The sequence below is a fragment of the Oncorhynchus gorbuscha genome, linkage group LG26 (assembly GCF_021184085.1).
Source record: "Oncorhynchus gorbuscha isolate QuinsamMale2020 ecotype Even-year linkage group LG26, OgorEven_v1.0, whole genome shotgun sequence".
Taxonomy (NCBI): Eukaryota; Metazoa; Chordata; class Actinopteri; order Salmoniformes; family Salmonidae; genus Oncorhynchus; species Oncorhynchus gorbuscha.
In genome coordinates, this window is record NC_060198.1 from 10080816 (window position 1) to 10105459 (window position 24644).

At 43.3% G+C, this 24644-nt stretch overlaps 2 protein-coding genes across 4 annotated transcripts in view; one reads left to right on the forward strand and one right to left on the reverse strand.

The window, feature by feature from the left end:
• LOC124016060 (trinucleotide repeat-containing gene 6C protein-like) overlaps positions 1-19343 on the forward strand; it is a 67900-nt gene extending 48557 nt beyond the window's left edge. Inside the window, 9 exon segments of the mRNA XM_046331582.1 lie at positions 8930-8973; positions 8976-9043; positions 9045-9130; positions 9325-9474; positions 9786-9902; positions 10543-10764; positions 11469-11682; positions 12098-12342; positions 12345-19343. Coding sequence (XP_046187538.1) covers positions 8930-8973; positions 8976-9043; positions 9045-9130; positions 9325-9474; positions 9786-9902; positions 10543-10764; positions 11469-11682; positions 12098-12342; positions 12345-12472 — 1274 coding nt within the window. The 3' untranslated portion in view covers positions 12473-19343.
• A 1398-nt stretch (positions 19344-20741) lies between these two features.
• On the reverse strand, positions 20742-24186 carry LOC124015872. Of its 3 annotated transcripts, none has more exons than XM_046331352.1 (5): positions 24033-24186; positions 22940-23296; positions 22309-22671; positions 21761-21864; positions 20742-21238 (listed from the first exon to the last, which is right to left on the reverse strand). In XM_046331352.1, exons 1-5 carry the CDS (start codon positions 24085-24087, stop codon positions 21008-21010), a joined length of 1110 nt encoding a protein of 369 aa, XP_046187308.1. In that variant the 5' UTR covers positions 24088-24186; the 3' UTR covers positions 20742-21007. The 3 variants fall into 3 exon arrangements, with proteins under 3 accessions (XP_046187308.1, XP_046187307.1, XP_046187306.1); XM_046331351.1 differs by having other exon boundaries at positions 22309-22674; XM_046331350.1 differs by having other exon boundaries at positions 22309-22704.
• Positions 24187-24644: the final 458 nt, after the last annotated feature.

Below are 24644 nucleotides of genomic sequence, written 5' to 3' on the forward strand. Positions count from 1 at the left end.
TAAATAAACATATACACGCTGTCAAACAAGAAATCAATCTATTACTCATCTCGGTAGAAAAATGGGGTTTTCTGCTCACTTAGTTGATTTTCTTCCCCAACATAGTGACTTATTTGACTCGCTCTGAATAACATTAACGTATTTCACACCAACTCTCTCACCAGCCAACAGACATTCTCTGGGTTTCTTTCACACAGTTTTGCATTCACAACAGACACGTTAACACTAGAAATTGAACGTGTGAGCCACAAACACCACCTCCCCTAACCTCTCCCACTGTGTCGCGAGCAACAAGCTGCTGTTCTGCCCTTATAGTAATCAACTTGTACCAGTAAACAGGGGTTGTTATTACTCGGAAGGCTTTTGTATGTTTCCACATATCTCAGTGATGAAACGGTGTGGGAAATCTCAACTGGAAGTATTCAGTATGAAATCAATGGTTTCTCTTTAGTGTCTGACATTTAAAATTACTTTTTAAATCCATTTCTATTTCTCAAGTGATGTCTCAAGTTGATATTCATCTGGATGTATCCTTGCGACCCAGTGTTAAGTGTTTTGCCCTCCATACTCCACTAAGAGCAACACTGGCAACCACTCTTACTTTGCCATGTTTTTAAGCCTTTATGATTGAGACATCTATATACATTACCAGTCAAAAGTATGGACACACCTACTCATTCAAGGGTTTTTCTTTATTTTTACTCTTTTCTACATTGTAGAATTATTGTGAAGACAAACTATGAAATAACACATGGAATCATATAGCAGCAAAGTGTTACAAATCAATATATATGAGATTGTTGAGAGTACCCACCCTTTGTCTTGATGACAACTTTGCACATGCTTGGCATTCTCTCAACCAGCTTCACCTGGAATGCTTTTCCAACAGTCTTGAAGGAGTTCCCACATATGCTGAGCACTTGTTGGCTGCTTTTCCTTCACTCTGCGGTCCAACTCATCCCAAACCATCTCAATTGAGTTGAGGTCAGGTCATCTGATGCAGCACTGCATCCTTCTCCTCCTTGGTCAAATAGCCCTTACACAGCCTGGAGGTGTGTTGTCATTGTAGTAGGTAGAATGATGCCGGGGGGATGGTTTTACGTGCTCCTAAACAACTGTGCTATTTTGATCTGGGTTTTTTTTTGCATTTAACTTACCTATTTTGTACATAATGTTGCTGCTCTTATGACTGAAAAATAACTTCTGGACATCATAACAGCTGTATTCTTTAACATGTCCGTTGCAAAGGATATACTGCTTTCTCGGCAGCAGGCCCAAATCCCTGTCATTTGCACGAAGAAAAGCCTGAGAAAAGGGGGGACGAGTTCCGGCAGCCTTCTGAGAATTCATAAGCGAGTGAGCAAACCCCCACTGCCATCCCGTTCTATTGGCCAACGTGCAATCATTGGAAAATAAAATCAATGACCTACGATCAAGATTATCCTACCAACGGGACAGTAAAAACGAATGTTTCATTGAGTCGTGGCTGAACGACGACATGGATAATATAGAGCTGGCGGGATTTTGCATGCACCGGCAGGACAAGAAGCTATGATATGAGCCTTCAACGGTTTCTCCCCTTATCAGTACTGTCACATGTGATTGTTTTCCCTGTACTCAGCCCCTCCTAAGCTTTATTATGGGCATACCTCATGTCTCTTGTGTAAATAATGTTTCTATAACAATGTTCAAAGTTTACTCCAGACTCCCAGCACTATCTACCAAGAGTTCTCATCTATATTATTCCTAGCCGTCTATTTAACACCACAAAACGAAGCTGGCACTAAGACCGCTCTCAACCAACTGTATAAGATGATAAGCAAACAAGAAAATGCTCATCCAGAAGCGGCGCTCCTTGTGGCCGGGGACATTAATGCAGGCAAACTTAAATGTCACGTGCAACCAGAGGTGGAAAAACTACCACCTTTACTCCACACACAGAGATGGATACAAAGCTCTACCCCGCCCTCCCATTTGGCAAATCTGACCATAATTCTATCCTTCGGTTTACAAACAAAAACTAAAGCAGGAAGTACCAGTGACTCGCTCAATACGGAAGTGGTCAGATGACGCTGATGCTACGCTATAGGACTGTTTTGCTAGCACCGACTGGAATACGTTCCGGGATTCATCCAATGGCATTGAGGAGTACACCACCTCAGTCATCGGCTTTATCAATAAGTGCATTGACGACGTCGTCCCCACAGTTGACCGTACGTACATCCCAACCAGAAGCCATGGATTACAGGCAACTGATGAGCTAAATGCCTACTTATGCTCGCTTTGAGGGAAGTAACACTGAAGTATGCATGAGAGCACCGGCTGTTCTGGATGACTGTGTGATAACACTCTCGGTATTGATGTGAGCAAGACCTTTAAACAGGTCATTTTCACAAACGAGGAGCCAGACGGATTACCAGGACGCGTACTCAAAACATGCGTGGACCAACTGGCAAGTTCACTGCCATTTTCAACCTCTCCCTGACAGTCTGTAAAACCTACATGTTTCAAGCAGACCACCATAGTCCCTGTGCCCATGGAAGTGAAGGTAACCTGCCTAAATAATTACCGCCCCGTAGCACTCACGTTGTTAGCCATGAAGTGCTTTGAAAGTCTGGTCATGGCTCACATCAACAGCATCCTCCCGGATACCCTAGACCCACTCCAATTTACATACCGCCCAACTGATCCACAGATGACGCAATCTCAATTGCACTCCACACTGCCCTTTCCCACCTGGACTAAAGGAACACCTATGGGAGTGTGCTGTTAATTGACTACAGCTCAGCGTTCAACACCATGGTGCCCACAAAGCTCATCACTAAGCTAAGGACCCTGGGACTAAACACCTCCCTCTGCAACTGGATCCTGGACTTCCTGATGGACACATTTTCCCCCTCAAGATTTGGCATGGGTCCCCAGATCCTTAGTTTTACAGCTGCATCGAGAGCATTCTGACCGGTTGCGTTTACTGCCTGGTATGGCAACTGCTCGGCATCTGACCATAAGGCGTTAGAGGATAGTGTGTATGGCGCAGTACATAACTGGGGCCAAGCTTCCTGCCATACAGGATAGAGGTAGACCAATTATTATTCTTTTTTATTTTAGATTTTTAAAATGCTTTTCGGCGAAAGCATGAGAAGCTATTATCTGATAGCATGCAACACCCCGAAATACCTGAAGGGGACGTAAACAAAATAATTAGCATAGCCGGCGCTACACAAAACGCACAAATAAAATATAAAACATTCATTACCTTTGACAGGCTTCTTTGTTGGCACTCCTAGATGTCCCATAAACATCACTATTGGGTCTTTTTTTTCGATTAAATCTGTCCATATATACCCTAAATATCGATCTTATGAAAAGTGTGTGATCCAGGAAAAAAACAGTTTTAAAACTCAACGTCATTTTTTTAAATTAAAAAAGTCGACGATGAACTTTCACAAAACACTTCAAAAGACTTTTACTAATACCTAAAGTTGGATTACAAACGTTAATAATCTATCAAATTGATCACTGGGTGATAGCTCCACGTCTTCAAATCTTGGTCGGACATTTCTCCTCAAACATCCTGTCGGAGACCGGAAGGAATGGGCTCTCTCTTACTCGTTTGACCAAGAAACAAAGCCCAGGCAATTGACAAGACTGGCGACATCGTGTGGAAGCTGTAGGACTTGCAATCTCAGCCCCATGTAATTTGCTTTCCCATAGACCATACATGCAAGTGGCGCATGGATATTTTTCCCAGTTTTCGGTGATCAGTTTTTCTTGCGCTTTTCGATTAAACACACGCTCTGTTATAGTCACAGCCGTGATTTAACCAGTTTTAGAAACGTCAGTGTTTTCTATCCACACATACTAATCATATGTATATACTATATTCCTGGCATGAGTAGCAGGACGCTGAAATGTTGCGTGATTTTTAACAGAATGATCGAAAAAGTAAGGGGTAACCTTAAAGAGGTTTTAAGTTCCTTGCTCAGAACATGAGAACGCTGGTGGTTCCTTTTAACATGAGTTCAATATTCCCAAGTAAGAAATTTTAGGTTGTAGTTATTACAGGACTATGTCTCTCTATACCATTTGTATTTCATATACCTTTCACTATTGGATGTTCTAATAGGTACTTTAGTATTGCGAGCCTAATCTCAGGAGTTGATGGGCTTGAAGTCATTAACAGCGCAATGCTTGAAGCATTGCGAAGAGCTGCTGGCAAACGCAGGAAAGTGCTGTTTGAATGAATGCTTACTAGCCTGCTGCTGCCTACCATCGCTCAATCAGACTGCTCTATCAAATCATAGACTTAATTATAATATAATAAAACACAGAAATACGAGCCATGGGTCATTAATATGGTCAAATCTGAAAACTAATTTCGAAAACGTTTTTTCTTTCAGGTGGCATCCATAAGTCTAAACATTGCTGTTACATTGCACAACCTTCAATGTTATGTCATAATTCCGTAAGATTCTGGCAAATTAGTTCGCAACGAGCCAGGCGGCCCACACTGTTGCATATACCCTGACTCTGCGTGCGATGAACGCAAGAGAAGTGACACAATTTCCCTAGTTTAATATTGCCTGATAACATGAATTTCTTTCAACTAAATATGCAGGTTTAAAAATATACACTGCTCAAAAAAATAAAGTGAACACTAAAATAACACAACCAAGATCTGAATGAATTTAATATTCTTATTAAATACTTTTCTTTACATAGTTGAATGTGCTGACAACAAAATCACAAATTATCAATGGAAATCAAATTTATCAACCCATGGAGGTCTGGATTTGGAGTCACACTCAAAATTAAAATGGAAAACCACACTACAGGCTGGTCCAACTTTAATGTAATGTCCTAAAAACAAGTCAAAATGAGGCTCAGACCTCCCTACAACGCCTGGGCATGCTCCTGATGAGGTAGTGGATGGTCTCCTGTGGGATCTCATGATGTCCCAAATGTGCTCAATTGGATTCAGGTCTGGGGAATAGGCGGGCCAATCCATAGCATCAATGCCTTCCTCTTGCAGGAACTGCTGACACACTCCAGCCACATGAGGTCTAGCATTGTCTTGCATTAGGAGGAACCCAGGGCCAACTGCACCAGCATATGATCTCACAAGGGGTCTGAGGATCTCACCTCAGTACCTAATGGCAGTCAGGCTCCCTCTGGCGAGCACGTAGAGGGCTGTGCGGCCCCGCAAAGAAATGCCACCCCACACCATGACTGACCCACCGCCAAACCGGTCACGCTGGAGGATGTTGCAGGCAGCAGAACGTTCTCCACAGCATCTCCAGATTCTGTCATGTGCTCAGTGTGAACCTGCTTTCATCTGTGAAGAGCACAGGGCGCCAGTGGCGAATTTGCCAATCTTGATGTTCTCTGGCAACTGCCAAACGTCCTGCACGGTGTTGGGCTGTAAGCACATCCCCAACCTGTGGACGTCGGGCCCTCTACCACCCTCATGGAGTCTGTGTCTGCTCAAACGGTCAGAAACATGCACATTTGTGGCCTGCTGGAGGTCATTTTGCAGGGCTCTGGCAGTGCTCCTCCTTGCACAAAGGCGGAGGTAGCGGTCCTGCTGCTGGGTTGTTGCCCTCTTACGGCCTCCTCCACGTCTCCTGATGTCCTGGCCTGTCTCCTGGTAGCGCCTCCATGCTCTGGACATTATGCTGACAGACACAGCAAACCTTCTTGCCACAGCTCGCATTGATGTCCCATCCTGGATGAGCTGCACTACCTGAGCCACTTGTGTGGGTTGTAGACTCACTCATGCTACCACTAGAGTGAAAGCACCGCCAGCATTCAAAAGTGACCAAAACATCAGCCAGGATGCATAGGAACTGAAGTGGTCTGTGGTCATCACCTGAAGAACCACTCCTTTATTGGCGGTGTCTTGCTAATTGCCTATAATTTCCACCTGTTGTCTATTCCATTTGCACAACAGCATGTGAAATGTATTGTCCAGCAGTGTTGCTTCCTAAGTGGACAGTTTGATTTCACAGAAGTGTGATTGACTTGGAGTTACATTGTGTTGTTTAAGTGTTCCCTTTATTTTTTTGAGCAGTGTATATACTTCTGTGTATTGATTTTAAGAAAAGCATTGTTTATGATTAGGTACATTCGCACAACGATTGTGCTTTCTTCGCAAATGCGCTTTTGTTAAATCATCCCCTGTTTGGCGAAGTTGTCTGTCTTTGTTAGGAAGAAATGGTCTTCAGTTTGCAACGAGCCAGGTGGCTCAAACAGCTGCATATACCCTGACTCTGTTGCAGATTTTCAAAATATGCTTTTCAACCATAGCTACACAAGCATTTGTGTAAGAGTATTGATAGCTAGCATAGCATTATGCCTAGCATTCAGCAGACAACATTTTCACAAAAACAAGAAAAGCATTCAAATAAAATAATTTACCTTTGAAGAACTTCAGATGTTTTCAATGAGGAGACTCTCAGTTAGATAGCAAATGTTCAGTTTTTCCAAAAAGATTATTTGTGTAGGAGAAATCGCTCCGTTTTGTTCATCACGTTTGGCTAAGAAAAAACCCCGAAAATTCAGTCATTACAATGCCGAACATTTTTCCAAATTAACTCCATAAAATCGACAGAAACATGGCAAACATTGTTTAGAATCAATCCTCAAGGTGTTTTTCACATATCTATTCGATGATAAGTCATTCGTGGCAGTTTGGTTTCTCTTCTGAACCACATGGTAAAATACACGCAGCTGGAGATTGCGCAATAATTGCAACGGAGGACACCAAGCGGGGCACCTGTTAATGTAGTCTCTTATGGTCAATCTTCCAATGATATGCCTACAAATATGTCACAATGCTGCAGACACCTTGGGGAAACGACAGAAAGTGTAGGCTCATTCCTTGAGCATTCACAGCCATATAAGGAGACATTGGAACAAAGCGCATTCAAAATCTGGGGCATTTCCTGTTTGAAATTTCATCTTGGTTTTGCATGTAGCATCAGTTCTGTGGCACTCACAGATGATATCTTTGCAGATTTGGAAACATCAGTGTTTTCTTTCCAAAGCTGTCAATTATATGCATAGTCGAGCATCTTTTCGTGACAAAATATCTTGTTTAAAACGGGAACATTTTTTTATCCAAAAATTAAGAGCGCCCCCTATATCGAAGAAGTTAAGAGTGATTGTTTTTTATAAGATACGTTTATTGCTAGCTAGCACCTTAACTTGGCTCCTTACAGCACTCTCATAACAGGTAGTCAGCCTGCCACGCAGTCTCCTTGTGGAGTGCAATGTAATCGGCCATGATCGGTGTCCAAAAATGCTGATTACCGATTGTTATGAAAACTTGAAAATCGGCCTAATTAATCGGCCGACCTCTAATCCAGGACCAATATATTAGACAATGTCAGAGGAAAGCCCCCAAAATTGTCAGATTCCAGCCACCCTAGTCAGACTGTTTTCTCTGCAATCGTTACTGGAGCGCCAAGTCTAGGTCCAAAAGGCTCCTTAAACAGCTTCTACCCCAAAGCTATAGGACTACCGAACAATTATACCATGGCCATCAGACTATTTACATTGACCCCCCCCCCCCCCCATTTGTTTAGTACACTGTTGCTTGTGTTTATTATTATTATTAGTCAATTCACCCTTACCTACATGTACAAACTGCCTCGACGAACCTGTAACCCTGCACATTGACTCAGTACCAGTACACCCTGTATATAGCCGTTCTGTTACTGTTTGGGGGGATAGAAATCTTAACTCTTTCTTGACATAATTGTTGTATTTGGCGCATGTGACAAAGTTTGATTTTGATTTGTCCTGTTGAAAAACAAGTGATAGCCTCACTAAGGGCAAACCAGGTGGGATGGTGTATCGCCGCAGAATACGGTGGTAGCCATGCTGGTTAAGTGTGATTGAATTCTAAATAAATCAGTGTCGCCAGCAAAGCACCATCACACCACCACCTCCATGCTTCACGGTGAGAACCACACTTGCGGAGATCATCCGTTCAGCTAATCTGCGACTCACAAAGACAGTGGTTGGAACCAAAAATCTAAAATTTGGACTCAACAGACCAAAGGACACATTTCCACCGGTCTAATGACCATTGCTCGTGTTTCTTCGTCCAAGCAAGTCTTCTTCTGATTGATTTCCTTTAGTAGTGGTTTCTTTGCAGCACTTCGACCATGAAGTCCTGATTCACACAGTCTCCTCTGAACAGTTGATGTCTGTTACTTGAACTTTGACGCATTTATTTGGGCTACAATTTTAATGTAATTTTTTTTTGTCCCTATTCCTCCGCTATTTCTTGGTATCCAATTGGTAGCTTAGTCTTGTCCTATCGCTGCAACTCCCGTACGGACTCGGGAGAGGCGAAGGTCGAGAGCTGTGCGTCCTCCGAAACAAGACCCAGCCATGCCGCACTGCTTCTTGACACAATGCCCGCTTAACCCGGAGGCCAGCCGCACCAATGTGTTGGGGGAAAAAACGTACACCTGGCGACCGTGTCAGCGTGCATGCTCTGGCCCGCCACAGGAGTTGTTATAGGACAAGGACTTCCCGGCCAGCCAAACCCTCCCCTGACCCAGATGACGCTGGGCCAATTGTGTGCCGCCCCATGGGTCTTCCGGACGTGGCCGTCTGCGACAGAGCCTGGACTCGAACCAGGATCTCTAGTGGCACAGCTAGCACTGCGATGTAGTGCCTCGGTGGACTGTAATTTCTGAGGCTGGTAACTAATGAACTTATCCTTTGCAGCAGAGTTAACTCTGGGTCTTCCTTCTGTATACCACCCCTACTTTGTCACAACACAACTGATTGGCTGAAACGCATTAAGAGCGCAAATGAATAAGGCACACCTATTGATGTGTCCAAACTTTTGACTGGTACTGTATGCATTTTATATGTCTGTCGAATGAATTAATGAGTTCCTTAATTGTCCTAGGTGCCATATCTGCTGCTTCTAACCTGGGCCCCCCCGCGGAAAGCCCCCCCACATGGATGACTCCTACAGCCCATACAGTATGATGGGTGGGTCTGAGTCTCCCACCTCCCCCCCTGGTTCCCCCTGACAGCTGGGGCCAGGGACCAGGAAAGAGCCCCAAGGATCAGATCACCAATGGAACGAATATCAACTGGCCCCCAGGTTGGTAGAGAAGACTGACATTTCAATCAGATCAAACGTTATTTCACACGTGAGATTTAAACTCTTCTAAACTGTTTTGATTTTAGAGAGAAAAAGATTTAGAAAGTGAAAAAATCTGATTTTAAATTGTTCCCCACAACATCAGTTGAGTTTAAAGGATAAATAACCATTTGTCCTCCATGTTGTCTCCTCAGAGTTCTGTCCAGGCGTGCCCTGGAAGGGCCTGCAGAACATTGACCCTGAGAACGACCCCAACATGACCCCAGGAAGCGTTCCCAGCGGCCCCACCATCAACACCAACATCCAGGACGTCAACCGCTACCTGCTCCGGGACCGCAGCGGAGGTGAGGGGGTCAATCAGAGAGACGGGGTCTGTAGTTAGTTGGCTTTAAGATACACAGACTGTATATGCTCATTAACAACTGCTGTTGATTCTCAAACAGGTGTTGACTTGTGTTACTATATTGACAACTTTAAGCTTATATCCTATTCCTTTCCATGGCACTGAAGGGGTTACAGTACTACCTCACTTGTTGTGACCGTGTCATCCAGTAGCACAGGCCCTGTTGTATTTATACACGTTCTTTAAATCAAGTTGTACATGTTTCTTTCCCCACCACCCCCTCTGTCCATAACAATGGGCCACCACGGCTAGGCTCCTCCCCTCCTTCACCGCCTCAGAACGGTGCTCTGCCCCCCTCCACGGACTGGCCAGTCAGTGGCTGCTACACTAGCTCTTTCAGTCTGTCCTCCCCGGATGAGGAGAGTGCAGGTACAGGACATGCTGACCCATGGTCCTCAAGCTTGACCCCCCCCCCCTCCCCTAATTACCACCATAGCAACACACCTTTATCCTATTGTTTGTGTGTGGTCTGTGTGTGTTGAGTGTTACGGTAGATAGATCCTTCCTTTGCCTAATTTAATCCTACTACCAACTACCCAGTGCCGGTGTATCAAGTGCTCCACGATGGGATTGCATTGTATTCCTCGTGGAATGAAAAGTTTGAGTGTTTGAATCAAGAAATGCTTTGAATGTTGTGGCCCTAGACCCCTATGAATAAGTATGTGTTGACGTGACATTTTTGTTGCCGTTAAGCAACCCACTGACAATTGCTATGAATACTTGAAAAATGTCCCCCTTTAAATGTCTGAGTGATCTGCATTCTCTTTTTACATTCATGTTTCCTGTAGTCCTCAATGCGTTCTCCATTATGACTCATATAAACCCATGAAGTCAAGATTAAGGTTTCTTGTTGATGAACAACTGTTAATAGGGGGCATATTTTTAAAACTTTGCATCTGCCCAAAGTTAGATTTCGAAGAATCTGTTATAGAACATAGGCTTCATAGAGGGTCTCCATCTCTACAACAGGATCTCATAGGTTCCCCTCTTCTCTCTCTCGCTCTCTCAGGTAAGCTATCTGACATGAAGTCCACCTGGTCCCCGGGGCCCATCTCCCACCCCTCCCAGGCCTCTCTATCCCACGAGCTGTGGAAGGTCCCCCAGGGGCCCCGTAACAACACAGCCCCTTCAAGGCCACCTCCCGGCCTCACCAACCCAGCCAAGCCCTCATCCACCTGGGGGGGAAACTCCCTGGGCCTGGCCCAAGGCTGGAGCAGCTCGTACACCTCAGGTGAGATGCCACAGTACAACTCCTCAGCCTGAAATATAGATCGGCGGACTTCCTCTGTAACAAGACTGGAAAGACTTAAACCTGGTAATATACCTAGTAGAGGAAAATCAGTCGTTTTGAGATCGATTGAAAACCATTGACTGTGGATTTGAGCTGACCTTACTTTGTGCTGTGTCAACATCCTACCCTAACATGTTTTTGACACATTTGCCTAAAGAAGCATAGCGTAGGACACCACAAGCATGTATTGTTCCTAGGTGTGGTTGTTGTAGAGTGTGATTCTCCCCCGTGTTTTGTTTTGAGCTCCTCTCCTTGTCACTCGCTGTAGTAAGGTGGAGCAATTACACACCCCGCTGTGTGGTTAGAGGCCCTTGTCATACTGAAGTCTTGTGGCTTACAAGAGAAGACTTAAAGGACTGTTGTCATGGCTTCAAAGAGAGCCTAAACTGTGTGTGACCTTATTTTGGCATGAGTCTTAAGGTCACACTGAGGTGGTAGTAGTACAAGTGTAAAAGTGCTTACATGAGACGATGCAAATATGTTGTTTAAAAAAAATAACATGCATAGACAATGGACAACGTATGTACATACAAACAAATATGTTGTCATTAATAGAAGACAAGTTATTGACCAAAAATGATTGATTTATATTTTGTGAGGACCTGAATATTGACTGATCATGTTCCCCTCTCTGTTTCTCTCAGAGGGCACCACCTGGAGCACAGACAGCTCCAACAGGACCAGTAGCTGGCTGGTACTGAGGAACCTCACCCCCCAGATAGACGGCTCCACCCTGCGGACGCTGTGCATGCAGCACGGCCCCCTCATCACATTCCACCTCTTCCTGACCCAGGGAAACGCTGTGGTGCGATACAGCTCCAAGGAGGAGGCTGCCAAGGCCCAGAAGTCCCTGCACATGTAAGACTCCTGAACTTGAAGGGAAAAAAACCTGCATCGCCATGTGGCCGGTGACACATTTTCTTCTTGAAAGTCCAATATCTTGAAAACTTGACTGCTGACATGAAAAAGCATTGTGGGACTGTATCAACGGTGGACTAATGAAAAAAATACCAAAAGAATGAGTGGGTTTTCTTTCACCCATACCCTATGCTGTTTAGGGTAGTGATTTTCTCCGTCTGACCTAAAACGAAACACAAAATATTGTCTCAACCTCTAGGCTATACACATCTCACTGACAAATTGTCAAAGCCTGTCAATTTGTCAAAGCCTATAAGGAAATACTTGTACTGTACTTCAGCAGGTGTAAGAAAATCCATGTTGATACTGTAACACTTGTAAGTATGTGATGTATAACTGAGCCCTGTCCTCTTAGGTGTGTGCTGGGGAACACCACCATCCTGGCAGAGTTTGCTGGGGAGGAGGAGGTGAACCGCTACTTTGCACAAGGCCAGCAGCAGCTCCCGCCCACCACCAGCTGGCAGCCCAACCCAGGCACCAATCAGACGCGCATGGGAGGAGGCGGGGGTTCGCAGCAGCACGCTATTGGCCATCACTGGAGCAGCGGCGGTGGAGGCCTGGGGGGAGGAGCCAAGACGGGCGGAGGCGGAGACCTCCTGTGGGGGGTGTGCCCCAGTACTCCAGCCTGTGGGGGCCCCCTAGTAGCGATGACAGTCGCGGCGTCATCGGGAGCCCCAACCCCATTAACACGCTGTTGCCAGGCGACCTGCTGAGTGGAGAGTCCATGTAGGACAACACACTAACAAACCAACCATGAGGATGGATGTTTCAATGCTGGAACAGACAGTGGAAAAATAATAATAAATACAGACGTACACAAAAAAAATGACAATGAACAGGAGTAAAACCAAGCAAATCATGTGGCGATAATCAGTATCAACGGAACTGTGAATCGTGTACCGGAAGGCTGGGGGCGACGACACAAGACTGCTGACCCCTTACACCCTTCGGTTTTTACGTTTTCTTCTTTTTAGTTGTCTTTTTAAAAGGGGATTTTGTTTTTAGTATTTGATAAATTGTTGTAGGCAAACAAAAATGAAATGTCAAAGACTCAATGAAGAGAGAACCGTTAAGTGTTTTTAAGTTCCATGAATATCGCACATTCTGTGTGAAGTGTTTTTAAGGAGAAGCAATCGAAAAAGCTGCCATTTTGAATCTTTCCTTTACCCACGAAACTCCAAATTGATTTTTTTTAAATACCATTCCCAGCATGCCCGTGGCCAATGACGTGGTTCAAAGACCTTTTACTTATGTTATTTTTTTGTTTCCAAGCACTAATATTCGCCTTAAGTGCTCTACTGCGGCCCAGGTCCTCCTTCAATCTCAAGCCTTTTTCATTGTTTTGAAACAGAAGGAAAATTGTATGAGTTTAAAAGATTGCACAGTTCCCATCTCTGAGCCAGTGAATGGATCAGAACAAGTGTGATCAACCAAGGTCGTATTCACTAGGAACGAAACGGAAGCAAGCGGACCGAAACTGAGGGACTCCCTGAACTTTGTCCAACAAGAAAAGCTTGTTTTCGCATTCTGTTGCAAAACATTTTGCCACGTGTGCACTAATGAATACAACCCCCCCCCAAGTCACTCGGCAGTATGAGGCCTGTCAACACTGACCCAACCAATCATCAGTTAAAACCTTTTCCGTTTTTTTCGTCATTCATTTGTTCTTAAAGGGATTTACACTGCTGTTTTTGTTCTTTTTGTATATCTAGGCGCATTTTTATCATATCTATCGCAACATAAACTGAGATTATTACACATCGACCGACCTAGCTGCGTCTGTTTTGTGTGTGTACTTGAGTATATGTCTGGAACCTAATCATTCACGTCTGGGAGTTCAGATTACCACTGCTCAGAACTACGACTTCAGCTATATTCACCAGGACTTACAGGTGCTTCTTGTCAATTAACATTATTAGTTGATTCCGTTGTTGACCCTCTCGTCCCCATTATGGTCCACCAATTTCTGGAAACAACGACAAAAAAACGCTTCAACTTGATGTGACAGTTACATTGTGCAATATATACGCCACAGGCCCTTCTTCCGTCCACACTCAAGTCAAAGCAGGAGCTGGTTTCTTTACATTTTTCGTTCTTGATTTGTATTGTCGTTGTTGATCAAAGCAAAGAACTACAGAAACGTTACCTTTTCTCATTTTTGATTCCCACCAGGCCCCACTCCCTAAGAAACTGTTGCGTTAAGTCTTGCGGAGAGGAGGAGCGAGGACGGTGTTACTATTATAACTGTGCGTTCAGAAACGGTCCCTGCAGCCCTGAAACTCCTCATATTGAACTGGGGTACATGAGAAAGCCCTTCCTCTCTGCATTGCCACACCGAACAGGGTGAATCCAGATGGGGGAGTCACTGGAGGGGCACAATACCAAATAAGAGGGGTTTCTCCTAATGCAGTAGATCTACTACGAGTGTTCCTTGTATTTGGTACTGTACAAAAATGTGAGAGAGACTAACCTTTTGTCTATATCAAAGGGTTTTATCATAGCACTTATGAAGAAAGCTAAACGCTTCAACTTGCAAACCAATAAATCAGACAAATGGAGCAGCAACATTGAAAACTGAAAAAAAGAACTTGCTCTTTTTGTACTGTATCTATACTTGGAAATAACTTCTGGTATTTGTTTGTTCCTCTTTGGTCCAAGGACTTGTATGAACTTTGAAATGGTAGCAGGATGAGAAAAAAGAGAAAAAAAAATGGAAATCTACTTTTATCTGATTTGTTTTTTTTCTAAAGACATTTTCTTTTAACTATATCAAAGTGAATATCACTGTTACTCCATAATGTTTAGCCTTTTTCTTGTCTGGAGATGCTAGACATGCAATGTTACCTGTCTCCGGCCAACGGTTGGTCGCAGTGGGGAGGGAGATGGTCACGGTCCGCTGAGTGCCTCTCTGCTGTGGTGCCCATGGTGACGGTCGCTAGGCAAGGCTACCCCCCACAGCAGCATTTCCTCCTGGGCTTGCACCAAGCTCTCTCATTGGACACCCTCAGCCCAGCAGGAAACCACGCTCCCTCCAAGACTGGCCAATCAGCACAGAGCTAGCTAGCTAACGACTGCGCCAGCAGCGCTCGACCTAGTCTCAACCAACCCTCTTCATTTCCCCTAATCTTCTTTCACACAAAGATCACTTTAGCTGGAAGTCAAGAGACAGTCAAATTTCTGGAATTTTGCCAGTGTTTGATGCATTTTATTTAGTTTTCATTTGACGACGTGTATTTTTTGGTTTATTTTTGTCTACATGCAGTGGTCTTTTCAAGGTGGCTGCTTGAAACTAGCCCTTTTCACTGTTCATATGCAGAAACACTTTGGTCAGAGGTGCCTCTGTATGTTCATCCTGTGTATTGAATGCAAACGAGGATCAATTCTACAGCCAGTCATTGATTGTCTATTATTAGTTAGTATCTTAACTGATTGATTGATCATTGCTTTGTTTTGGACAGTATGCTGTAGTACTTCCAGGTAGTATCTCAAGATGTGTAAGTTAGACCAATAGGGTGTCTCAGATGGGTGAGCGTGTCCTGCCTGACCCTAGCTGCTCCACCTGGGTTCTGCCAGGGCTGTCCCCTCGCCCCCTCACACAGCTGCTACGCTACACCCTCCTCCAGTCCCCTCCAAAGCAACCATGGCCCTCCCCTTGACCAGACATAAAAAGCGACTCAGTTCTGTTTCTATGCAAAAGACTAGAGGCTGCGGACCCTTTACAGCCAACGTGCCAATCCTGCCCTAAAGATTGAGCACCGACTCGGAGCTCGAACCAACGACCTCCTGATGTATGTACCCTTCAGCACTTAGAACATGTCTGCTCTTGGTCCTTATAGCTGGGTTTAAACCACAACACTGTCGTATTCCAAACTTCCACCCTCTATGGGGAGTTAGTACCACTGGAGTGGAGGTATAGTAGGCCTCTCTTTACTGTGCTGAAGAAGACTGATCTCAGCTTGATCTCAGGGTAGGAGACGACGTTAAAAGATGCAGCTCTCTCTGTATGTATGTCCTTTTGCTGTAGTGTAAGAGAGCCAAGTTCTACACTAACTAATGGCAAGCTGTGCAGTAGTAGTACTATAGACTTGTATTGGCTGGATAATTGTTTTTTTGGGAATGGAATAGTAATGAATTCCCTTCCCAAATATGGGCCTACTGTAATGTTACAATGTAGAGGCCAATGTTATCCTATGTGCCAATACCCAAAAATATATAGATCTATAAAACTAGCCCATGTTATATGATCTGGAGAAAGAGCTCTTCTCTCTGGATGGAGGATCTTTGATAACCTTTGTGATGGAGGATCTTTGATAACCTTTGTGATGGAGGCAGGGGGCAGGAGGGATTAAACAGATGGGTGGGGGCAACACACCTCATCCAGAACTCCTGAGATAATATGGCTGTGTCTCAAATGGCACCCTGTTCACTAGGTTGTGCATTATATAGGGACACATAGGGTGCCATTTAGGCAATCTATGCTTTAGTGGGGAATGCCCCGTTGTTGAGGATAAAATCTTTACTGAGTTTGCGGGATCCAAGTATGCTACGGTGCACAGTCAGTTTGACGGGTAATCCCGGGTACATATTTTTTTTTAAACCAAAAATGAAATTCTTCAATTTTAATGTCATTTTTAATATGAAGTTTGACACAAAATCTTTTTAAAAAAATATTTTTTTTAAAGTACAAAAATCAATAAAATATCTATAATATGTTAACTAAAGCTCTGCACTTCTAGCTGAAATGTCTCCAGTCCTCTAGCTTCCAGAATGCAGGTTGGGGGAGCCTTTTTGTGGATGCTATATTTGATCCTATTTGTTAGTGTTTCCGCCCAAAGCGGGCCCACAACTGTATATTTCCAGAGACCCAGATGGCTTCGGGCCCACTATCAGCCCAGGTCGCTCACCTCACTGCGTCTGCGGTGGGCAACGTGAGGGGGCGCATTTCAAAAAGGTACAAAAATTCTTAAAATAAAAAAAAACTAAAATGGGATAAGGCTACCTTTTGGGACTCTGAGGTGTCCTGCAGCACACTAGCAAAAATCACTATTGCCTGTTTCTGTAACTGCCTTGATCCAAACTGAGACCAATTAGCCGGGTGGGGGCCTCCAAACGTCCGATCTGTGTGTGGTGCTGCACCAGCATTGAGGGGCACGCCGTGCACTCTCTACAGCTTAACTATAGATAGATTGTGTGTGTGTGTGTGTGTGTATATACACATATGGATATGTACGTATGGTGTGTGGTAGGTAGCACATCAACAGACACCTTGGATCTCAACCTCCTAAAACCTTTTGTTCCTTTTAAAAGGTCTGGGTTCAATACAAACTGAAAATGAGCAATATTTATTCCCCTCCGGAAATAAGTGATCTGAAGGAAATTAAATGGGGTTAGGGGTTAAACTGGTACTTAATGGATCATGAGTAATGTCTTTCCTACCTGGAGTTGGATATGCACGTTCTGGATTTATGAACATTTTACAGTAAGTACCTTGAAGTACTTGTACTGTATGTGAATTTGTCTAAACAACCCAACCTGAAATCACCTGTTTTTTAAATGTATACTTTCCCAGCAGAGAGAAATATCATTAAACATATCAACACAAAAATACACAAATACTTGAATCAAGGAGCGCCAATAACGTAATGTGAAGTCTTTTGTATAAAAAAAAAAGAAAAGTAAAAAAAAAAGAGAAATTAAAGTCTGACTTGTACACTTCCAAGCTTTTTTAGGTCATCAGTTTAAAAAAAATATATAAAAAATGATTTAAAAAATATTGGACAAAAAAAATGTGCAAAAATAATTTTGTGTGCTTGAAAGTCAAATGTATGTGTGCAAACGACTGTGTGCTTGGCAGGCTTAGGACTGCTGTCATGTTCCATTCAGTATGTTGTGTATTAACATTGTTGTCTGTCATTTTGTTCAGTTTATTTTTTTGCTTGTCAACTATATTTTGATAACAATGTCTATCTTCTAACATGGCACTGAGTGTCTTCTACCCCTCACTCAGCTAATCGTAGACAAACGAGACTAAGTACTGAGGGGAGAGGGTGATAATTCATGTGTAAATGTTTACTCAAGGACTTAATGGGGGAAAAAAAGGTTTTGTTTTATCTGTAAAATGTTTATCTACCTTATAGTGGCTTTTTATTGTGGAATAATCCAAAACAAGGATTATCATTGAGTATTGCACCATTTTGTTCTGATTACATACAAATGTAATGAAAAAATGACTACAAAAAATGAACAATCTAAGATTTGTGGCCATAGATGGTAGGACTAGTAATCCCCATGTTAACTTCATGGAGAAATGGAAAGGGATAATGTGGGGATGTGAGTTTGTTACAGGACTCATTTCAGAGGTGCCTATTTCTTTTTTTTTCTTTTTTTTGCAAAGCCACCTGTCGTTTACAAACATTTCATTTGTCTGAAGTTGAGGAAAAATTGATTTTATAATGAAAATGTTGAAAAAGACAAATTCCATCTTCCATCAAATGAATATGAACATTAAACCAACTTTGCAAAATTAAGATTTATGCTACTTTCAGAACTCTGGGATTGATCAGTGTTGTCGTATTTTTTTTCTATATCGACAGACGTATGTATTGATTCATTTGAATTTTGTCTTGTAAAAAGGCAACGCAATCTGCTTACTATCTTGCACACTCGTAAAGATGTGGATCTTGTCTCGGGAAGGCCAGGATTTCCAGAGTTCGAACTCCACCATTTTTATTTAAATTTGAGTTTTAAATTAGAATAACTTTGAGAAATCTAACTCCAAGCACTGAAAGTTAGGGATTTAAATAGAATATGAAATACCATTGATTCTAAAAATCCGTAGCGGTTACATATTTACCAAATAAATGACTGAAAATGAACTTTTTGAGAGAGAAAAAGTGGAGTGCTTTACATGTAAAATCGATGTAGAAATTGCTTTACATTGAAACAAATTATGGTTTTAGTTTTACTTATGTATTTTCTTTGCGGTTCCATCCTGTAATGTTCAGGAGCATTGTGCATTACTCTCATGTCTCTGTTCCTGTGGCAGGTATTCAATGAGTTAATAGATGGGTTTCAGGAGAACGATTGGAAGTGGGGGGGGGGGGGAAACTGGTTTTTAAAGGCTCATGATCTATGCACAAGTGGGAGGGAGAGTCCAGGCCTGCTTTTCTCTTGGGGCCCGGGACTGGTACTCTGGGGTTCAGGGTTTGATGTAGGGGTGTGTCATTGTTGTGCTATGTTAGATTTTCTTCCCCCTCATCAGATTTATGGCAACTTTATTGCTTCACCATGCTGTGTAATCCTTAACCAATGAGCGCTTATCCTTCTGCTAAAGCACTGTGGGTTATACTGAGAAAAAGCCCATGATTTAAGGCAATCCAGTTTTTGTAAAGGGGAGGAGGTGGTAATCTGCCTATCGCCTTTTTTATTTCAAAAAAATGTTAAGGAGAAGTGTCTGTGCTGAGAAAGTTCTGGCTTTTAATGCTTGTTTTTTTTCTCCTCATAGAATGTAATTGTTAATGATATGCACCGGAAAAAAACATGTTTCCATAAGTTATGGCGCTTCTTTCGGACTATATTAATAAATTGACATTTTTCTTGGCTGTTAAAAAGTGTCTTGTAGATTTTCTTGTGTAGTCTTCACTGTGGGTTTGATTTTTCATGTGGAGATTTAGTTATTAATGCACCTCCTAGAGACAAAGAAACCACAGCATTGACACAACCTGCAGAGAAAGCTAGTAACTAGATGCGGACGGATAAGGAAGCGACCTTTAGACAACTCACCCACACAATGAAGCCACTAGACTATTGAGACACACCACTGAGGAATCCACTTAACTTCACACTTGAGAAGCACGCCTTGTTAAAAGTGAGTTTTATTTTTTTACTTCTATTTTAGCTAGACGCTCATTGGTGCTATAACAGATTTATACGCACACGACACAGTCAGGGACTAATACGCTTGACTACACCGCTCGCGTTGCAAAATAAATGTAGAAATCTGTTATTCAATTACTGCTCGCGTGCTTCAATGGCTAAAATATAACTTTCTGGCACAGATCACACTGCAAGTCATGTCTCTCCCATCTCATTGGCTTATAGAAGCGGGTACCCACGTTCCATCTTCAAAGATGAAAAAGCCTGGAGGGTGGAGAGATGACTAGAAATTATTCGGTTGACCGTTTTGTGTGGATTACATGGCGGAGTAGAGGACCTTGTGCATTTCAAGGAAAATAACAGCCTAATGTTTATATCCCAGGACAAATGAGCTAGCAATCTAGATACATTTCCATACATGTTTAATGCGTTTCGACCTGTCCCCAAATTAATAATTGGTTGAGTTTGTTTTGATATTATCCTGCATTTGGTGTAGGGGACAAAATAAATTTATTCACTATGGCACACGCGCAACCGGTTTGGGTTCCGTGTCACGTGATCAGAAATCTTAGCAAGCAAGTCGCAGCAATGCATTGAGTGCGTGTCCATGCGAAGGGGGGGGATTACGGCACATCAACGAGTCGTATAACGTTACCAGTTAATACTATAGCGAATTGGTTAGTTACTCACGTTAGCTAGCTGTCTTTGTTAGCCAACTCATTTTTTAAAATTAACTCTTATTTGATCAGCTAATTTGGATAATGTTGCTCAACATTTATCTGGCTAGCTAACAGATCATTCGATCTAGCTGCTACACTAAGTACTATAGCAAGATACAATACTAACAATACTTGTTCCACCACACTTTCTCCTCATTTTCCAAATGCAAGTTATTTTTCGGTTACAGCTCCTGATGTAAGTTTCATCACCTCACCTGCATCCCTGAAATAGTTTTTGTAAGTCCTGGTATAATGGGATGGCCACGATTCTTGTCTGTTTCCAGCACTGATCCAGCAGAAATATTAAGCCCATCTCCATGATTGGCAATAATAACAGTTCCCTGTGGACTGGACAGTGAGGATTGGGCATGGACACATGTAAACGTCAAAATAATACAACACTAATCAAGACAAGTATTACTTTATAAAAAAAAAAAATGGAATACCATTCCTTTAAAAAAGCAAAAGCTACAACATTCAGCTGCCAGCATTTACATAAAATACAAAAAATCTCTGATTAAAACTCCACAACAGCATTTACAGTACAACAAACTAAGGTGGATGTTGGTTGTCCAAATTGAAAGTTATGTAAGTTGTAGTTATAGTTCAGACTCCAGTTTATAAATGAATAGTTAAACACAGTGTTGGTGAGATTGGGCCAACCTCGTTCCTCACATCTCCCCAACAGTTTCAGATACTAGCGGTACCCCTTCAGGCCTCTCATAGTGGTTTTCCTGTCGAGACCTCAGAGGGGGGGGGGTGTCATAGGCGGAAGCATCCTTTTCCTCCAGGTGAAGGGGGGACACTTTTCCATTCCGGTTGGGGGGCCGCACCCCGACCATCTCCTCGTAGATGGAGACCTGGTGGGGCTGCGGTTTGACACGGTCGCCTCGGGTCTTACCCTGACAACAGTGGACAGAAGCCAAATCAGAGAAGGTAGCAGGTGAAAACAACTAGTGAAACTAGTATCTTTCCTGTGTGAAATTCTGTGAATAGTAAGAGGATGGATGCTTTGATTCAAAGTGGCATCCTTCCTCAATTTGATGCGTTTGACAAATCACTGGTACATTGTCATACCGGTCAGAAATCAGCGTTATGGTACTGCCACATTTGTCACTTGAGGAATACAGTAGCTACCAAATGAGTAAGTATCTAAAAATATTACAATATCATGTCTCCCCAGTCTACAACAATAGAGGTTACAGGTGTGGATGTAAAAGGTTAGAGTGTGGCTTTATAAACTCGGAGCGAATAATGGTTTGATTTCAAGAAAATGTATGAGAATTTTGCAGAATGTGAGGTTGTAATGCTTTTTAAATTATGACCTGAAAGCAGCAAAAAACTGGAGTGGCTACCATTTCTATAAATAATATTCTGTGTGTCAATCGTTTTGTCCATATTGAGTAGGTTACAGTCCCACTCACATAATGAGCCACTCCCAGGGCCATAACGAAGATGAGTAGCAGTCCCACAGTAGCAGAAAGGGCATAGAGCAGTGGAGCGTAACCCGCACAGCTACACCTAACATCTGGCGAAACAACAAAATGTGGTGTCAGACTTAAGCCTTTCACAGAATGTCAGCTCACTACAGGAATTAAAAATACATTGACAACCCTTCAGATACTGTGTATGGTGAACATTACATGAATTACTAATAGAACATTGACTGTTTCATAATTGTTATCTGGGTTACTAAATTGGCTACCAGAGTTAACAATACAGCGTCATAGAAACAGCTTCCACAGATAAACTGGACATTTTCAGGCATGAATTTACAGTTTAAAAGGGAGAGTTTGGGATTTTGGCAGATTAATTTGTGGATACCATTTTATGTCAGTGTGCAGTTTGAATCATTGCGCTAACTCTAGCTAGTATTGTCTCGCGAAACTACCGCCGACTTCCCCTTCATACTAGACGCAGACAAAAATATGCACGAGTTTATCTGACTCTGGGGAAGTAGATAAAGACCCACCTTGCACAGATACAAAGTATACGTGTCTCCCTAGCCTGGCACTGTTGTCGGGCCTGCCGGGGAGCAGCAGCTCACAGCTGTAAAAGGCGCTCTCTTCCGGCTGCATCTTGAGCAGGGTGAGGTTGTAGGCCAGGCCGCCCAGCCCCGTGCCCAGGTGAAGCCTTTCTTCTGGGGGGAACGAGGCGGAGGAAAAGGGGCGCTTTGAGTGGAACAGCACCTCCACTGGAGCCCGGCCCCACCGCCTCTTCAGGCATACCCCTTCCATGGCCGAGGGGGAACCGTAGGGGGCGAGGCAGGGGAGAACAGCTGACCCCCCGGCGCACGTCTCTATTAGGCCTACATCCATCTTGCTGTCTGGGGCATCTTCTCCACATGGGATACAAACACTATAACTGTCTATGAGGTTGTGGGAGATGAGAGTCTATTGCTATAGCCAGGGCTATTCTAAAGGAGGAAGCAGTGGCAGGATGCATAACATGAACAGTGTGGCTCAGCTATGGTATCTGGAGTAATTAACAAAAAAGGGGGAAACTGGCAGGCTACTGTGACTGACACATCATGATGTCAACAACTCCACTCGCAGCAAGAAACATTAATTACATCAATGGAGGAATCCATAAAGAATACTCACCAGCATCGACAACGTACAGAAAGAACTCCATCTTGCTTGGAATCTTTTGATCTAAGCTGGAGGAATCGGGGAAGACAAACTCACAGTAGTAGAGGTCTGTGTCTGTTCCCTTCAGCTGGCTGAGGGTCACGTTGACCAGGTGAGTACTCGGGTCTCCCATGACATGGATGCGCTCTTTGACGTCAGGGTGAAACACAGGGTTTTGTTCAGTATATATGAACAGGACCTCTCTGTTGGGCTGCAGCCACTTTCGTTTCAGGTAGAACCCAATGGGCTTGGAGGCACTGAACTCAGAGATACAGTAGAACTCTATAGAGTCACCCTGCGTTCTCTCCAGGAATTCCATTTCACAGAACACTAGGAGACAACATATAGAGAAGGTAATACAACGTTAGCTCCCCGTTTTTATTTTACTTTTATTTAACTAGGCAAGTCCGTTAAGAACAAATTCTTATTTACAATGATGGCCTCCCCCGGCCAAACCCAAACCCGGGCGACGCTGGATCAATTGTGCTCCACCTTATGAGACTTCCAATCAGGGCCGATTGTGATACAGCCTGGAATGGAAACAGGCTGTCTGTAGTGACGCCTCTACCACTGAGATGCAGTGCCTTAGACCACTGCGCCACTCGGGAGCCCCGTTAGTGTCATTGGTCGTTTTTTTTAGTGGCTTGTTGGTGATCATAAGGGAATCTCATTGTACTGACAGCATAGTTTAGCTCTCCCTAGCCTGGTCAAGAAAGCACCTGCATAATGATCAAAGTAATGATTCTGGAACAGTTGCAGGGCTCTGGTTAGACAAACCAAACAAGTGCTGTTTTGATAGGCATTAAAACTACTCCCTAATGAAGTCATCAAAAACATGCAATGGCAGAAAAAAAAAACACCACAGGTTGATGACACCTTAATTGGAGGACAGGCACGTGTTAATGAGTGGAATGGTATGAAATAAATGAAACCTGTGGTTTCCAAGTGTTTGATGCCATTCCATCCACGCCAGCCGTTATGAGCCGTCCTCCCTTCAGCAGCCTCCTGTGGCCAACAGTTCCCAATAAACTAAACCCACACCAAAAGTTACAAAAACACAACTTACCCAACACAGTACATGTCATGAGCAGCAGCCAAACACCTGTCAGATGAAAAGTCATGACTTCCCTTGTTCTTATATGATGCTATCACACTGAGCAGCATGCAGTGAGCCTCAGACATAAGTGGAGTAGTAAACTATAATTATTGAGTGTGGTTCACTGACTGGGGGGGGGGGGGTCTCATCCAGATGAGGGGAAATTGGTGACTAGTTACAGGAAGTTCTAATATGCTCCACCCCAAAACGTAACGCTAAAGAGGAAGAGAGGTTTCTAAATGACTATCACTAGTGTCACAGCAAATAGCCACGCCCACCATTACTACAACATAGATCTGCAAAGATGAGATGGTTCTGCAAAATACTGAAGCCAGACAAAGTGTGTTGACCTTGTACTATGAGTATAAAAATACTGAGTTCTTAGCCATTGGTAAAGCTGCAAAATCAGTCAATTTCAGCCAAATACTGCTACTAAGAGAATATATTTAGGTATCAACCAAACAACTTCAAAGTAACTAAATGTGAAGGTTTCTAAAATGTTTTAAAAAGTTACAACATACTACAAGACTAACTGTTCACTGTAATGTCGTGGGAGATATTGGAAACAGTTCTTTTGAGAAA